Here is an 18,000-nt window from a genome sequence, read left to right on the forward strand (position 1 = left end):
TGATCAGCCTCAATGAGCTTGTACAGTAATGTTCCTAAATTCATATAGGCTATAGACTAGGTTTGCTCTGATACTATTTATTACAGTCTAGAATCTCGTCCAAAAAAAAGTTATCGAAAATATATTTTTTAAATTTTTATTTCTATATAAGTATGTAAGATCTTCTCGACGGATAACAAAGGCAGCACAAGATACATAAGGATCCTCACAAAACTGTCCATGATTACCTACATTAATTTTTATTTTTTTTAATTTTTTCTTCAGAATAAATGCTTTTAGGAGATCGAGAAAGTTGTGGATTACTCATAGGAGGTCCCACTTGAGACCGCTGAAGTGTTTCACGTTTCGGAGTTTGGTTTAACCATACCACTTCGCCATCAATTGCTCCCGTTTAGGAAAATTGCGTAGGGAATATAGTTAAGTAGGGTCCGTAAGTTATTGTTCGATGCCTGTGATCAGCCTCAATGAACTTGTGCTGTAATGTTCTTAAATTTATATAGGCTATAGACTAGGTTTGCTCTGATACTATTTATTATAGTTTAGAATCTCGTCCAAAAAAAGTTATCTAAAATATATTTTTTAAATTTTTTATTTCTATATAAGTATGTAAGATCTTCTCAACGGATAACAGAGGCAAACAAGATGCATAAGGACCCTCACAAAACTGTCCATGATTGTCTACATTAATTTTTATTTATTTTTTAATTTTTTCTTCAGAATAAAAGCTCTTAGGAGACCGAGAAATTTGTGGATTACTCAAAGGAGGTTCCACTTGGGACCGGTGAAGTGTTTCACGTTTCAGAGCTTGGTTTAACCGTGCTACTTGGCCATCAATTGCTCCCTTGTAGGAAAATTGAGGGGGAGGGGGGGGGGACGCATTTCAGTGGGGCCCATACGTTACTGTTCGGTGCCCCTGTAGTATCCATTCACATAACTATGCAATCACATGTTCCTGAGACCTTTGTTTAGACTAGTAGAGCAAAGACTTTGATGCCACGAGGACTAGGTCAGAAATTGCAGCACTCACCTCCAGCTTCCAATGAGGAGTTCAGGATTTTGAGTGGAATCCTTAATTCTTAGTTGAGATGTAGAAGAGTGTCATGAGACTCTAGACATCATAGGTGTCCATTTATTATATTGTTGTAGCAACTTATAGTCAATCTAGATATCATTGGTGCACAACCATATTATTTTGTTCGTGACAGAACCAAAGTCAACAAGGATCAGGCAACCAAGGCCAATGCATTTTGTAACGACCAAGAAGAGCCTTTGAAGTAGGGCATTTTGCAACAACCCAGTATCTCATCCAAAAAGACTAGCCGAGACTAAACATACACCCATATGGATTCTCACGTACTCCTTCCGTTTAAGGTCTGACGTCCACGTCAGCCTAAGGATTTAAATCTATTCAAATTTAATCATAAGCACTATGATTGGCCCATAGTCAGTCTCAATGAATCCGTGTTGCAGTGTCTTCTATTCCACATAGGTTATGGGCCGGATCCGCTCTGATACTATTTGTAACAACCTAAGATTTCATCCAAAATGCTAGTTAGAAGATATCATTTGGGTTTCTTAATTCTTTTTAAATACCCAAGTTCTACTCAGTGATATGCGCCCATACCATTCTCACACATTTAACGAGCAGAAAGATTACTTGCCTTGATGAAGCCTTCAAAAGTCCGGTGTAATTGTAGAGTCTTCATGCAGACATGGAATAATGGGGCTTGTTAGCCATATCAGTGGGACCAACTATTTTTCAACTCCAATCTTGGCATGGTCATCTGACATTGGTGCCATATGACTCGGAGTTTTTCTTGTATACCGTCCAAATAATATTTTGATGCATCAGCCATCAAAGCTGTACCCGGTATGAATGGAGACAGCAGAGCTGCTCCCTAAACAGTAGAGTCTCATGTGAAAGCCTATTGAGTTGGGAAGTGCCATATGTCTGTCTCGGGGTCGCGGGACCCTCTGTGTTTTTACTTCCAGTAAAACATGGAAGACAAAGTAAAAAAGAGAAGGTAAAAAAGAAAAAAGATACAGAACAGGGTGGGACGGTGAGAGAGAAGATTTGAAGCATGTTGTTATTAGTTAAGAAGGCCGGGCAAAAGGACAAGTCCAGTCGCTGGCAAATGTTGCTTTCCATGCATGGGATAAAAAGATTCCAATCCCATCCATCCCATCCCATCCCCATCTCATCCGGCCAGCCTTTATCCAGCCTAACAACTCCATCATGTTTGGGAACCGGGAGCATCTCTCTTGCTTCCTCCTTTTGCTCTCTTGCTCTTCTGAATGATCCGACCGGCATATAAAGCGATGCAGAAAGAGCACTTCACCAATCGAGTAGCAGAGCTTGGAGGCAACCCCAAAAGTTGCAACCATGATGAGTCGTTATAGCCTGGTGCTTTAGTTGCAGCAAGCTTCCTCCACTTCTTTCTTTTCCTGCAAAGAGACCCCGCTTTGCCTTGGGGTAGCTTTGCAATTGCCCCCTGAAGCCTTCATGAATCACCAAACAGTCATACGAACTGGTTATTTATCGTAGGAGATGGGTGACAACATGCTCTGTGACAGCATCTGTTTGCCTGAGTAGAGTTGACAAGGAAGAGCGAAAGTTAATTAAATTTCATGGTGCAAGCTTATACATGTTTTTTGCTGTAAAATCTACATATTGTTGTCTCTGTTTTTGAAATAAAATTCAATCTGTCAACTAGCTTATCAAGTTGTTGAGGAAAGAAGACATGAAAGAATAGAGGCAGCCTTATACTCAAATATCAGAATGGCTGCCTCCTATGGTTCAGGATTTATCTATGAAATATCACCTATATCCATGTATTGAAGGAGTCATGAGTATGTTCTATAAAACATGGTCATGAAACCACCTTGATTTGGTTTCCTAAGATAGCAGCATGTTTTATCCTCCCAATTATTCAGTTGAATGGTTCTTTGAAATTCATGAGAACTATGAACAACAAAGACAATCATATATGAAGATAACAATGACTTGGCATTTGTGTTTTTATTTAATACTTCGCTTTTTTATAGAAAAATCCCAGTGCAAATCTTTGGAAAATTAGACCTCCCTCAGATTCGTAGATTATTTTTTCAAATCTTGCAATTCATGCTTTCAGCACATAGATTCCAAATTGATATCAATTGTTGTCGACTAGTTTAAAGAAATGATAAATAAAATTGAAGACCATGAACTTTGGACCTTGAATATGAAAATGTCTGGTCAAATAATGGAAAATAATATTATTTTTTTTTTGAAAAAAAGATGTAGCATATGCTCACCATCCTACCTACCACAAGCAAGTTTATTGCATGTCTTTTTTATTTAACACTTTGTGTTTTTATAGAAAAAGCTCAATGCATTTTTTTGGAAAATTAGGCCTCCATCAAATTCATAGTTTATTTTTTCAAATCTTACAATTTATGCTTTTAGCCCATAGATTCCAAATTGACATCAATTGTTGTCGACTAACATAAAGAAATGATGAATAAACCTAAAGACCATGAGCTTTGTATCTTGGATATGGTCATGCTCGGTTAAATATTGATTTTTTTTTTTGGAAAAAAGATGTAGCGCATGCTAACCATCCTACCTACTACCACAAGTAAGTTTTTTGCATTTCTTTTTTCTAAGTTGAGAATTATGAGAAATGCTTCTTAATATAGCACTTGTTGCCCTAGCTTTGCTATTAATTAACAAGAAATTCACACTAGACGATCAGCAATTAACATAGCATAATGCTGCACTATACTATTTGTCGTGCCGGTCCTGAAATAGCATGTACAGTATTGAATCATCAACATCATGCCGATCATACGTCTAGGTATATGCAACAAAAAATTTACAGAGCAAGATGTTCTACAGATTTGCATTAATTTGCATCAATTTGCTTCGACCAGTATGGACCGACACATACAAAACCCTGGCATGGTATCTCCATGCCACACCTTTCCTCTTTCAACAAAGTGCATGTCGCATGCTCTTCATCTCCACTCTAGCTCCACATTTACCACCAACTATGCTCTTTTTTATTTTCAGCAATTAGAAAACTAAATCACAAGGCACCTTCCCTTCTACAGTATTACATCTTGCGCCCAGAGCAATGAATACGCCCCCTAGAAACTGCAGCAGAAGTAGCGGCAGAACGGGCATGACGAAAAATTATGGAAACCCCATCCCCGACCGAGCGGTCCGACCGACCGAACAGGCATGTGATCCAAGATTACGGTCGTAGGTTTCCTCCCCCCCTCCCCCTCGCACGTGATGGTCGGAGAGGGAGACAAAAATAGAAAGCATTGAATCCCCAGCACCTCAGGTGAGCTCACCTGCCAGCATCCACCGTATAATAAGTAGCGGCAACGGCTATAAAGCTAACGGAAGTATAAAGAAATAGTGCATCGGAATGCGAAGGAGTGGCGTTACGCGGTGAGGGGAGCGTGAAAGCAACTAGACGGGGGAGGGGAGCAAAACCTCCCAAAAAAAAAAAGAAGAAAAAACCCTCCCAAAGCCCAAAAAACCACCACCCGGCCCTCTGCTTCGCCACCTGCTCTCATCTCATTTTATTGCCTCTTTCTTTGCGACGCGAACGCGAGAAGGAGGGAGGGAGGGAGGGAGGGAGAGAGAGAGAGAGAGAGAGAGAGATTGCGTGTGCTTTTTAGAGAGAGAATGCAGCAGCACCTTATGCAGATGCAGCCGATGATGGCCGCCTACGCCTCGCCGAATCAGATCACCACTGATATCATCCAGCAGGTCCTCTTCGTTTCCACTTTCCATTTCTCTTTTTAGAGGGAAAAAAGTCTCCTCTTTTCTTTTAATCTGTTTGTTGTTTGAATGTTTATCTGGTTTTCTGTTTTGGTTTGTGGCGGTGTTCCGGTTTTGATCGGATTTTTGGGGTGTGATGAGATGTATCTGGTGATGCATTTCAGGTGGGTTGGGTGGTATTGCTTTTAGAGATATATTTTTTTCTTTTGCAGATCATTTTCTTTTTGTTTCTTTTTTTTTTTCTTGTTGATTGTTGATGTTTGGATGTTTAGGAAAAGTTGTTTTTTTTTTGGCTGATTCATTGGCAAATAGGTCGCTTTTTCTTGGGTGCTTGGTTGAGCTTCTCATTGGTGATTCGTGCGATTTTTGGGTACAGGGGGTTCTTTGGTGGTTCATTGTCATACGGGGATGTTTTGTTTTTTTATTTCTTTTTATTTTTTCTGTTTTTCCATTAGTTGCTTTACTCTTTGCGTTTCAGATGAGTTGGTCTGTTTATCGACTGTTTGTAAGCCAATAGCGGATTCTTTGGTTGTTTGGTAGATGTGTGCCCTTTTTCTTGGTTAGATTGCCGATGATTAATCTTTGTTGCCATAATAGAATTTTTTTTTTTTATAAATCGATTAGTGTTATTTTTGCAAAATATCAGCGGGTTTTTGCTGGTGTGGAGAAGGTAGGATTCCTGTTTTTACAAGAAGTGAGTTGTGCTTTCATCTTTCATCTTTCATCTTTCATTCTTTTTTTCTTTGGCATTTTTAGTTCATTCTGCCTGGGATGGTGCATATTGGTTGAGTTCTGTTTCTTTTTGGGTGCCTTTCACTTATCATAGAAGTTTGGCAGTTCATTGGTTGCTTCTTTGCACTGGTGACTTTGAACTCTTTTTTTTTTTAATTTGTCAGTTTTGGAGCTCTTTTCACGAGTGGGCCTACTTCTGGTTGATATTATTTGATTTCTTTTCTGTGCAACTTTCTGTTTTAGTTTTGGTTCTTTTCCTAAATCTTAACTGACTTGCATATCGAAAATATTTTCTTACTGAGCCTATCCATTAGATTTTTGTCACAGCCATCTGAGTGCGACATGATCATCAATGGATCATATAGTCGCCAGTTTGGTTATTTATGAGATTCAGTAGTTATTAGCATCGAATTTATAAGGTACGGTGCATTTTGTTTTTTCTTCCTTTATGGGAATTCTATAAGTCTCACGTGTGGATTGGCGCATTTTGAATCAGTTTGCTCTGCTTCTCAGAGAATATTTTATGTTTCGCTGATGTTTGGCAGTGCACAAAGATATGATGTGCCATCTATTGCTGCAAGAGCTTCTGTTTTGCATTGATTGGCGCTACTATGATGCTCCTATAATCTATATGCCTATCTGGTTTCATTTTTGTTCTTTCGTTAACTTCTAGTTAAGTCTAAACATAAAATGCTTCACTGATCACAATTACCTTTTGCGTCTATTAGTTGTCTTTTCTGAAGTAGCCTGTTCACTTCAGCTCTCTCTCTCTGTGTGAGTGTGTGTTAATGTGGTCTACTTTTCCATTGAGTTCTCTCTTTCTGCATTCTAATGTGATATACTTTTCCTTTGAGTCTCAATCAGGACTTGTTTTTGCTTGGTTCTGTTGCAGTATTTGGATGAGAATAAGCAGTTGATTCTGGCCATTCTTGACAATCAGAACTCAGGGAAAGCTGATGAATGTGCTGAGTAAGTTTGGATCTCTTTGTTATGCAATAGGGGCACATGCAGATAACATTGTTAAAATCAAATCTGACCATCTGAAGTTCTCACCCACAATCAGTTATTTGAAGTATTCAAACCTGCCAAATAGAAAGCTTCGTTAATCCTGAAAGCAAGGTTTTTTTAATTTATAGTTAATTTCTTCTGCTACATACTAGCAATTTCATGGTCTACCGAGACAGATGGAAGTCTTCTAGTTTAGCTTCGACGTTAAATGTTTCCTACAATGATGTTTAAACATTTAAAAACATCCTGTGATATATAAATAGCAATAGATGAGATTTCGATTACCCTGCCGATCTTGATGCGATCTAAGTGAAAAACGTGATGGTTGACATCAGTTTGAAGGCAGATGTTGCAAAGATACTAAGCTATTCAGTAAATCCTGATTTGATTTGCAAGTCGATGACTCAAGGCTGATTTGTAATCATTGCTGTGACAGACACGTAACTTACATATATCCAGTATTTATCATAATGTGATATTAAAGTAACTAAAATTAATATAGCTCGTTTTGAATTGACTTAGATGCTGTCAAAGTTATTCACTTCTGTTCTTCAACAGCTGATTACCTTTTGCGCATAACATGAAATAGTTAGTTAAATTTTGTTTTATGTTTCTACAGTATTTCATAAAGATAAATAGAATAACGAACAATGTAAGCAGACTTTGTGGCTTTTTTTTTCCCCTGGATCATGATCTAGGAGAACAAATATAGAATGAAACAACTTCAGAGAAGTCTCTCTCTGATTTTCGATTGGGGTTAATGAAACTGGATGCATGCTAAGATTTCTCTCACTAAATCTAAATTCTTCCCTTTTTCATCTCTTATTTTTTAATTCTTATGACATTGTCATGTTTCTTTTTTCATCTTTGGAGAACAGTGTACATTACCTAGCTGGAGTTGAAGATACTACATCTTTCTACAGTCCTTTGTAGACAGAGTTGTATCTGAAGCAGTTTTATTCCCAAGGCCGTGCATCAACTTTACATGACATGCTTGTTTTCTTCTTCCATTTCTGCTGGTTGAGTTAAAAAAATGAAATTACCTAGTTATATCCTATATTCTGGTCATCTTTTAATTATTACAAGTGCTTATAATTTTGAAAACAAAACTATGCTCTATACTCCATCTTCTATCCTAGATTAGATATTTTGAAATGTTTCCACTAGATACATGCATGTATATTGTTATTTTGTACTAATAATAAACTTTTTCATTTATTTACTGTTTCAGGAATCAAGCTAAGCTTCAAAGAAATCTGATGTACCTTGCTGCGATTGCAGATAGTCAACCCCAAGTTCCCACCATTGCCCAGGTATAAATCACTGTCGATGTTAAATCATGAATCCTTCTTTTCGTCTTGTCATATAAATCATGAATCAGGAGATTCTTTGGAAGCCTAAGTATGATATTTGGCTTATAATATTTATTTCTTCCAGGAAATGGGTATATATAGTTTTCTAGCATGAGTATCTGAACTACTTTACTTTCATATATAAACTCCTTTTGTAATGTTTGATGCTTTAAAGTTAATTCCTTGCCTAGTACAGCTATGAAGGAAGACATGCTTAGTGATATGCATATCACTAAGGTGTAAAACTATGTTAGTGATATTGTCGAATGTTTTCTTTTGTATACCGTGCCTATCTCCTTTAAATATGCAATTATTATGTATGAAGTTTGCTCTACCAGCACCAAGTATCGAACCAATAGCTTATCGGTGCAGTACCGGTCGGTATGGTGCAACCCTGTACCAACATGGGATGTTGCTAGATGTGAGATACAGTTATACCAAGTTTCGGTACAGTACCGTACTAAACCTCCTTATTGTGCTGATACTTGACCAATATACCTAATACTATGCGGTATGGGTCGGTACATTAAACTTTGTTATATATAAATTCCAATTATGATCTTTGGTGCTTTATATTGTTTGCCTAGTATAATGACAAAGAAAAATGGTTCATCACCAGAATACACTTTTAACTCTATGGGTTTGTGTACTGAATATCTCATACTGTTCACTTTTCATATAACTGTGGCTTTCTTTCTTCCTCATTGTTACTAGCCAGTTCGCATGTTCTTTCTTTATTGAAAAACCTGACGATCCCCATGGACCTAGGCAATAAAGACTACCACATTATCTGAGCAAGCTATAGCGAGTTGACTCACGAGTTCCTAGGTAATCCAATGGAAAGGCGGCAATTCCTTGCTCATTGCTGAAAAATGGATTGGTTGGAAACTATATTTGGTATTGCATGCCATTGCCACCTTGTAAATTGACATCGTACCTACCTTTTGCTATTGGTGCAAAGATAACCATTAGTTCTTGTAAATAGGTAAACAGCAATGAAGATGAAATACTGATGTACAACTGGAGGCCACGTTATCGAGTGACAATATACACTTGGAGCAAAGTAATGAAAGAAAGTGTAAACATAAACTGGACAAATCAAATGCATGGATATGACACTGTCAGCTGTCTACAAAGTTGATGTAAGTGCACTCCATGCCTTATGTGGTGTTTAGAAAAAGTATGCATAAGTGAATCCCACAAATGTCTTGAAGGAGAACTCCTTTTATGATGTTGCCTAATCTTGGGATGCATACTTCAGTGGCAATTGCTTGTTGACAAATATTGGTTCATTAGCATCAACCATATGCCAAGGTTGAACAAAGGGCATGGCTTCCCTCCAATGAAATGAGCCTATTGTTCCCCTGGATATATTTTGCTTGGGGACTTCTGTAGTTGCTAGGGGGCTCATGGTGCTTCAAGAGGTGTGCAGGGGTGAGAGGGATCAGGGTATGTGAAAGATGGAAGATATGGAGGATAAAATTTACTACACCCATTCATACAATGTTATAACCATATGCATCTCATTATAACTGCACCTGAAGTAGATAAGTAGTGTTTAAGCTCAGTTTTTCAGAATTAGACTGTTGGAAGAGAATTTGTTAAAGAGTTGAAACTTGTATTTTTTGATTGTAACCATCTTAATTATGCAAAATCTGCTTTCGGCCCATCACTGTATATACATACATGTTATATGTGTGTGTAGATATTGAGGGGTCATGGAAGAAATTTGAGATGGAGAAATGTTATGCTCACACCTAAAAACTGTTCTCAAAAACTTTTTTGGAAAGAAACGCCATATTCTGACTGCTGGGAGGCACCAGTATGTGATGCTTCTGGGAGTTCCAATATCTGGATTCACAGTTTTCCATGATAGCATTTTTAAATTTTGAGAATTTGATACAATATCCAAGTCAGTTTTGGCCCGTAGGACCTCAACATCCACAAAAAATAAAAGTGACCTGATGATCGTATATCTAATGTTTATTGTCTTCTTTCCTACAGTTTCCTCCGAATGCTGTGATGCAATCAGGCCCTCGGTATATGCAGCACCAGCAAGCCCAGCAGATGACACCCCAATCTCTCATGGCTGCTCGGTCCGCCATGCTGTATGCTCAGTCACCAATGTCTGCATTGCAGCAACAGCAGCAAGCAGCACTGCATAGCCAGCTTGGAATGAGCTCTGGAGGGAACAGCGGGTACAACATGCTTCATGGCGAGACCAGCATTGGAGGTAATGGGACACTGGCTGCTGGTGTATTTCCTGACTTTGGCCGCAGCAGTGGATCTGCAAAGCAGGAAGTGGGGAATGCATTGCCTACCGAAGGACATGGTGGCAACTCAGGTGGCCAAAGCGGGGATGCCACTGAGCCTCTGTACCTGAAGGGATCGGAAGAGGAAGGGAACTAGTTGGTTTCCGTGGTGGAAGTAGTTGAGAGTTTTAAACTCCACAGGAAGGTTGCGGACTTAACAGGCAAAATTTTCATGTTGGTTGGAACAATCTGGATGATTGGCATGTCATCCTGATCTTGGTAGTGGTGCATGTTAATGTTGATGAGGACCATGAACCTGTCTTTCAGACTTTCTTTAGTGTGAGATGCACTAAGCATTAGATTTGTAAATTTGTAGGCTGAGGGATCATAGCTATTGCTTTGGCTATTGAACCTTTTGTTAAAGTAGGGTACTGTGGTGATCTCATTAATCCATGTTGCTTTGCTTTGCTTTGGCTATTGCTTTGTGGTATGCTCACTGTCATGCATGGAGAAATGACAGGCAACCTCCTTTGGGGATGCTCTTCTGTGAAAATATTTCCTCTTCGCATGGTACTTATTGCTATTAACCAGTTGATCTGTAATCATTGAAGAAACAATCTGATGCAATATGTATATGCTTACTGTGGAGCCATTATTGTACTGTGCACAGCTTATTAACTTAAATGTTCAAGGAGCACCAGGGGAAGCTTTTTGGGGTGAGAGGATAGCTAAGTGACGGGTATCAGAAAATTTTCTAGGTACAAGAGTAGCACTTCGATGGAAATATGGCTATCATCAGCAACCTGATCGGCGGTAGCTGATGCTTATAGTATCCATCACCAAAATGAGAAATGTGACCTTAAGAAGTCGGAACAGAAATCAGGGAATATTTTGTTTTGGTGAAGTTTTTGGATAATAATTTCTGAAATGTTTGCTAATGCTTTTATACCAATCCTCTGGTGACTACATTTATCTGAACCTGACATGCTGTAATTGATTTGTGTTATTATACTTTCATGCAGTTAGTTATGTGGGAGAATGGTCTATCTCATTAACTTGCTTACAGAAAAGGGGTGTAGTCGGTGCACCTTGCAAAATCTGGTAGCTCGGCGTGTAGTTTGAGCTGTTTATGATTTAGAAGGTCTCATTCTTACAGTAATTTGTGTTGTACTCAATGCAGAGTCAAGCTATCAGTTCTCAGGTCAATTTCAGAGTCTGGAGTTTGGTATTGCGTGAAGCTGAATGTTCACGTTCTTTTTTCGTATTAATCAAATAAACAATTAAATGATCTCTGAATCATTTTCATGTTTAAAGTTATGATCATAAAACTTTCCTCTTCCATATTCTGATATATTTCATTATTTTGTTTTTTTAATGCACAATGGTGTGTGTGCAGTGTGCGCCTGTGTGGAGGCCTGGTGGTTTTCTTTACTGGTCCACATCAGCCTTTTATATGGGAAGCTGTTGATGTTAACAATTGATGGAAATTTAATAAAAGTTTCAAATAATATAAGATTTTTTTTATTAATTTTTTTTTTAATCTGTGATGGAAATGTAAATTAGTGGGTTAGTATGTGTTGTAGAAGGTATAAAAATACATATAGAATATCGAAAGGTGGGCATTTAGTGAAAGCTTATGAAAAAAGGATTGCAGTCTGCTCATAGAATTCTGGCTCGTGGAAGTTGGAACTCTGCAGACATTTGTAACTCTGATATATGAAGTCTACAGAAAGAGTGTATTTGGATTTTGACCTAGCTAGCAGATGTTGGATCCATTAGTTATGATTACCTATTACTTGCATACATTATTAGGACCTTTTTGTTCCCTTTTTTTTAAAAAAAAGAAAGTTTTGATCATATAATAATGTGTCAAAGTCTGTATTGTTCATCAGGAATCTTAAATGCCAAAAGGGAGATAAATTTTTAATTTTTTGCTGGTTTCATTGAGGAAGATGAAGAATACAATGTATCATTGTCTTCGATGATAGCATATATTCCTCTTTTCTTCTTCTTCCTTTTCTCCCCTTTCTCCATCTTCTAAAGTTTATAGCTCCAGGATTAGGGCTCCCTTAGGTCACTGGAGTTATGGACCATGCAAGCTCATTATAATTCTTTATTGCTCACACTTTAATCTCTAATTGAGAAGGAAAAAAAAATCTTCTTGACTGCTTGGATTTCTCCTTTTCCCTGTGCTAAATCATGATTTTGCCTGTCTTTATTGCGTGCTAAAGTGTTCTAAAACATCCTGTGCGTTCTTCGGATGAAATTACTTTATGTGACCATCCATATACTTTAAAACTTTTATTGGGTTTTTTTTCGAGGGGCTTCTATGTGCTTTATGTTGTTTTCTCTAGAATTTTCTTTTAGAATATTACATTTTTGTTCATTGCCTGCAGTGCATTTCTGGTCTATTTCTAACCTATGCATTTCTCTTTTCAAGTTTAATGAAAAGATTCAGTATTTCTGATCATTGATTTAATTGTTTGTTTATCCACTTCATTTATTTTGGTTAAAAGTTTTTTCTAGTAGATATTTTTTTTAGTTTTTGGAGGAGCCAAAAAATTATTTTAAAATTTTTACCAAACACCTTAAAATCATCCAAAAAAGCTTCTATCCCTTTAATCTAGAATTTTAAAATTCTAGATTAGAAAAAACACTAGCTCTTAGTGCAGCAACATCTGCATATGCTACAGATAGGAATTTCAATATAAAGTAACTCAAATTGCCTCAAAAAATGAAAAAAACAAAATAATGCAGCCTGTTCTTTCAAACCAAAACAAGTTATTGCTGATTCCAGTAAAAGGTAAAGCAAAATTTATTGTTGAAATCATAGGTTTATTTATGAGATCAAGAACGAAAATGGAGTTAACTTTATTGAATTTCATGGAAGAAGATTAGACAAAGATTTCTCTGAATCCTTCAAGCCATAGGTGAACCTTCTCCCACCAGCATGCATTAAGCTTTTATGCGTACCACAAACGAACCTGTCAATCAGTCAGAAACCATAGCACATTAGATTCAGATAATGTATGCTTATCGCCTATCAGTAACACTCTAGAAAATGGACTACAGGGTATGCCTATGATCAACATTCCAGAAAAAGGGATACTGCACTATGCTTATCATCAACATCTAGATAATAGAACTTTACAAGAGTCAATCAGCTGCCCACCAGCAAATACCCTATTCACAGATATATACCTGACCTTCCCAGCTTTGAAGAGGCCTGCACCTGTTGGTGCTCATCAAACCATATCTTTGAGGGAAAAATTGGTTGCTTATTGAGCTATGCTCTGTGAAATCACCCTAAGTGTGAACAAGGCAGGCCAGCTAATCTACTCAAGAATCTTTTGTTTAGCCAACACTTTAGTAGGCTTTATTGACAAGTTCAATGAAGCAACAAGCTAGAATGAAAAAATTCTACTAGTCCCAAATGCCAAAACAGAGGTGTAATTACTCTCACATGCAGGCAGGTTGGATATGTCAGCAGAAACAGCACATGGAATTCCCAGGCTGGAGAGGGCCCCCCTTATAATTCCACATGGGAAATAGAGATGCATGCTTGTGTCTTGAGCTGCTTTATTATCAGGGGTTGGTGCAGAAGGGTCATGCTGGGATGCATCCATCTTATTGGGCAATGAATTGATTGGTATGCGTGTAAGCCAACGGAACCGATTATCCTGAAGCACAAACGTACCCTGCAAGATGATAAAATACAATCATGCATATCCTTGAAAACACAAGCACATAAAATATATCTTTGAGGCTTAACAATCTGCTTGTTGGGATTACTCGGTGATTAGTCCTCAGGTTATCAATCTGCTTATTGAATAGCTCTGACCAAAAATCTTTGCAGATGAACTTGATTGCCTCTAGATGATCACCAAACCGTGGGCGCTCTGTTGTATATCTGGTAAGAAAAAAGGGGATAGGAAAGAATGTAACAGTCTCAAGCATAAAAAAGGATATGATCACCAGAGGACGAAGAACTGGATTCTCCAGTTCTTATACAGACTAAAGTAAATATGAATTGTAAGAGCTAGCCTTACATATTTAATTGGACTCAAAGGATCAAATTTATATTAAATTTGTTAAGCATCAGATAGTTACCCCAACCATAATCAAATGACTTACTCAAATTCAGCGGACTGGGTTCTAGCATAATTGGACTAAGGACTGCACCCAAGTTTAGTTCAACCAAGGTCAGAGGGCTAACCCTGGTTACAATATTTAATGGACTCCAAGAAATAAGTCCATGTTCAGTTTCATAAGGGTCAGAGGGCTAGCCTATTCGGATTGTTTGATTGGACTCGGAGTGCTTGGCCCAACTTTAATTGACCAGGGCCAAAGGACTAACTGTGGTTGTATCTTGTATGTTTAACTGAGCCTGAAACTTAATTCAGATTCAATGATACAAGGGTTGAAGGGACCAAGATTAGAGGACCGAGCATACTTACGTGATTGGATCTGGAGGAATGAATTTGATCCTAATTCAGTCAGGCTCAAAGGACCAAACTATATTTGGGAGATGGTCAGCTGGTCACATTCTAGGGCTTAAGAAATTGAGTTGTAATCATTACAAGAGTGTTTAAGTTCTAAGAATTAGACTCATGTTAATTAGCTTAGAGGAGTAAGCCAGGTGAATCTGACTAGTAAATAAACTTAGAAAGCTGAACTCACCTACAATAGACTTACAGGGCTAAGTTCAAATATATTAATTTGATTATCAGAATTGTCCACTTATCTTTTTTGAGAAACATAAGATTAGTTTTGTTAAAGAAAGATTAAGTCCATTAATCTTGAACCTGACGAGGTAAGTCCGTATGTATCTTGAAGGAAAATGCTGTGTCCTCAAAAAGGTTACCGTAGAAAGCTATAAACCCTGGTTTTTCTAGGGAACCACCATAAACCAAATGGGCATTTTGATCCCCAAAATCAACACTCCAACCCCCAGCTATTGCACCAAAATACCCTTTCGTTGGACATTTTGGGGTAAATGTTGCAGCATCCTTTTCAAATTATGAAGCACCAAAGGCCGAACTCATGTTTGTCAGAACCATGAACTTGAGCCAACATTTTGGACCTACAGGGACGGGCCCAAATCATCCTTGTAGGCATAGAAAACTTGGCACAAACTAATGTTCTGTGCCTATAGAGTTGGGCCTATTGTCATATAGTTACATCTGAATTCAAAAACAAGGTTCATAGGTTTGAACTGTTCATTCTAGAAACCAACTGAATTTAGGTTTAAGCTCAAGAGGCTTAAATCAAACAACTTCTAGTTTTAAAAGTTCAACGAGCTGTATTCTTTGCTTTGAAGGTATTTTAATTTCAGGAAGGTTGAGTCCCATCATCAATTTTGATTTCCAAAGATGACAGCTTTTTTAAATGAGGCATATTAAAGAGCTTAGCTCCAAACTCCAGCCTTTAGAAGGATCAGACCCAAGCTGAGTTTATAGGGAGTAAGCCTCTTTAGTAAGATTCAATCTTACGTGCATAAAGCCAAGCCCCACGCCTAAGTCTTGGAGAATGAAGGCTCTCATGTTGGGCGTCCATTTTACAAAAACTAGAATTTTGTAGATTCATTCATGAATTAAATTTTCCTTTCAAACATCGAGGCTTGTAGTTTTGAGGCAGTCCATTTTCGTGGGATCAAGTCCTCCTTTATTGTTGCAGAGCTTATAAGGCTTTTTGCTCCAGCGCCCCCTATCAATTAGAATTCTCTCTAATTAACAGAATTTAAGGAAACTAAACCTCTGTTTTATCATCTGGGCTGAAAAACCTCCATTCTAAACTTGAGACATAAGAGATCCTCATCCACTCCAAACTTGGAAGTCTCCACAAAACAAAGAGGGGATTAGTATCTTCATCATAAGGAGGTCTTTTCCAGAACCTAGACGAAGGCTTAACTATTAGAATCTGGTCCTCAGTCACAAGCCTAGCTGAACGTAGAATCCATGCTACAAACACAAGCACCAATTATTATCATATGCTATTAGCATTTAATATCTAAAGACAAGCCATTGCCGCGTCCTCATCTCAAGAATGTCCACAACTAAAATCCACACTATCTAATATCTTCCACTTGGCTGCTCCATAAAATTTATTCTTCTTGGGGAGAATAAGATATGCAAACACAAACATTTCTAAAACTTTATCTTCCTAAAACGTGATGCCCGCACAAGCAAATTTAACATAGAATTAGAAATAGAATTTAGAAAGGAAAAGGAGGAGGAGAGGAAAAGGTAGGGTGGTAAGCGTACCTCTCGGAGAGCTGGAGGCCGACCTGGTAGCCAATGGCCTCGATCCGGCGGGCGGCGAGGTCGGGCTTCGTGGCGTAGAAGCGGGTGGAGTACGCGGACACCATCTCCAAGATCATGCCTTCCATGCAGGTCTCAGCCACCTCCCTCCCCATCTCCACCGTCCGTTTCCGGCGGAACAATGCACTGCTCTAGGAGGGAAAAAAAAATCCAAGATAAAAATATATATATATAGAATATAATTACCCACCTTATTTAGGATTAGGGCGGCGGATACCTGAGAGGGCGTCGGACGCAACTCGATCGCCGTTCGTCGGAGAAGGGTGCCGGCGGGTTGGGGTGACGGCGAGCGAAGGAAGACGAAAGGGACAGGGAAGGAGGGGATCAAGAAGGGCGTAACACCAGACAAGGCTTACTCCTATTTTCAGATAGCAACATCTCACTGTCGGCTTAGCTGAGCTCTTAGGGGACACAAACGGGGTGCACCAGATAAAAGCAAGGGTGTGCTTAGATCAGGAAAAAAATCTAATCGGAAGTCAGTTACATCTAGTCGGCGAGGTACTTAAAATGGAATTATAGGTAGAATGTTGCTCTTTTCCTCTTCCGCTAAGCTTTCAACTTACTGCTTAGATTTTGCTGGCTGCCCTGACACTAGATGTTCCATAAAATTTTGCACCTTTCTTGGAGAAGCATTACTTGCTTGGAAACATAGCACTGGTTCAAAATCCGCTACCGAAGCCGAATTAGATCGATGCCAATTGCTTGTAGTGAAATTATTTGGCTTCAGGGACCTCTCAAATATCGGTATCAATTTCTTTGCTCCAACTCCCCTTCAAGTTGATAATATGAATGCCATCAAAATTGTAAGCAATTGTCTTCTACGAGCCAACAAACCACATCGAAGTTGATTAATTGTCATTTCATTAGACAGCACTATCTATCTTGACAATATCATTTATCTCATGCGTCTTCAACACTACTAATAGCTGAAATCTTTTCCGAGGCAATGACAAAGGAGTCGCATAAATTTCTCCTAGAAATTTATGCATGTATACATACGAGAAATTTCTCCTAGAAATAAAACATAGTTATCTTAATTGTACGTGTCACCTATATACATACATACATATCTATAGTTGGATTGTCACTTTGTATTCTGAAGGGTAGTGATATTGTTTGTAATGAGAAGCTGGAATCCAGCCAGCGAGCGAGTCTTTTCCTTCCAAAAATCCGCGAAAGAGCTTTGCTTCCTCTCTTTTTCCATGTTTTCTTGTTGCTTGATATATGTCTGGACATCATTGCGACTTTTCTATTTCTAATGCTGGCATAAATTAAGTCTGCAGAGGGGCCAAGTATTATTCAGGTTTGTGTCTGGACTCTGGAGACTGCCATGGGATATCCATGAGCCTGTTCCTCTCCCAAAAAATGTGCAACTCAAATTAATACCATCTAAAAAGATTTCATTTCAATGGAACCGCCACAAACCATTTATTTCTAATGACACTTATTTCACTTTGTACATAAAAAACTTTAATTTTACCACGAAACTACTTGTTAAACTTCCTAGAAACCTGATCATTATTGTCTTGTTTTAAGATCAATTATGGTCAAAATCTAAATGG

General features: G+C 38.3%; 2 protein-coding genes across 4 annotated transcripts; one reads left to right on the forward strand and one right to left on the reverse strand.

Moving 5' to 3' along the window:
* The first annotated feature begins 4,486 nt into the window (after positions 1–4,486).
* LOC103710178 (GRF-interacting factor 1) lies at positions 4,487–10,595 on the forward strand. Its single transcript, XM_008795814.2, has 4 exons — positions 4,487–4,762; positions 6,399–6,475; positions 7,746–7,827; positions 9,871–10,595. Exons 1-4 carry the CDS (start codon positions 4,679–4,681, stop codon positions 10,273–10,275), a joined length of 648 nt encoding a protein of 215 aa, XP_008794036.1. The 5' UTR covers positions 4,487–4,678; the 3' UTR covers positions 10,276–10,595.
* A 2,311-nt stretch (positions 10,596–12,906) lies between these two features.
* Positions 12,907–16,862, reverse strand: LOC103710179 (trafficking protein particle complex subunit 6b-like). 3 transcript variants are annotated; one of them, XM_008795815.3, is made up of 5 exons: positions 16,656–16,862; positions 16,382–16,569; positions 13,911–14,028; positions 13,582–13,816; positions 13,074–13,102 (listed from the first exon to the last, which is right to left on the reverse strand). In XM_008795815.3, exons 2-5 carry the CDS (start codon positions 16,531–16,533, stop codon positions 13,074–13,076), a joined length of 534 nt encoding a protein of 177 aa, XP_008794037.2. In that variant the 5' UTR covers positions 16,534–16,569; positions 16,656–16,862. The 3 variants fall into 3 exon arrangements, with proteins under 3 accessions (XP_038970162.1, XP_008794037.2, XP_008794039.2); XM_008795817.3 differs by having other exon boundaries at positions 16,382–16,564; positions 16,656–16,861; XM_039114234.1 differs by lacking the exon at positions 16,656–16,862 and having other exon boundaries at positions 12,907–13,102.
* Positions 16,863–18,000: the final 1,138 nt, after the last annotated feature.

This window comes from Phoenix dactylifera, chromosome 16, assembly GCF_009389715.1.
Source record: "Phoenix dactylifera cultivar Barhee BC4 chromosome 16, palm_55x_up_171113_PBpolish2nd_filt_p, whole genome shotgun sequence".
In the NCBI taxonomy this organism is placed as follows: Eukaryota; Viridiplantae; Streptophyta; class Magnoliopsida; order Arecales; family Arecaceae; genus Phoenix; species Phoenix dactylifera.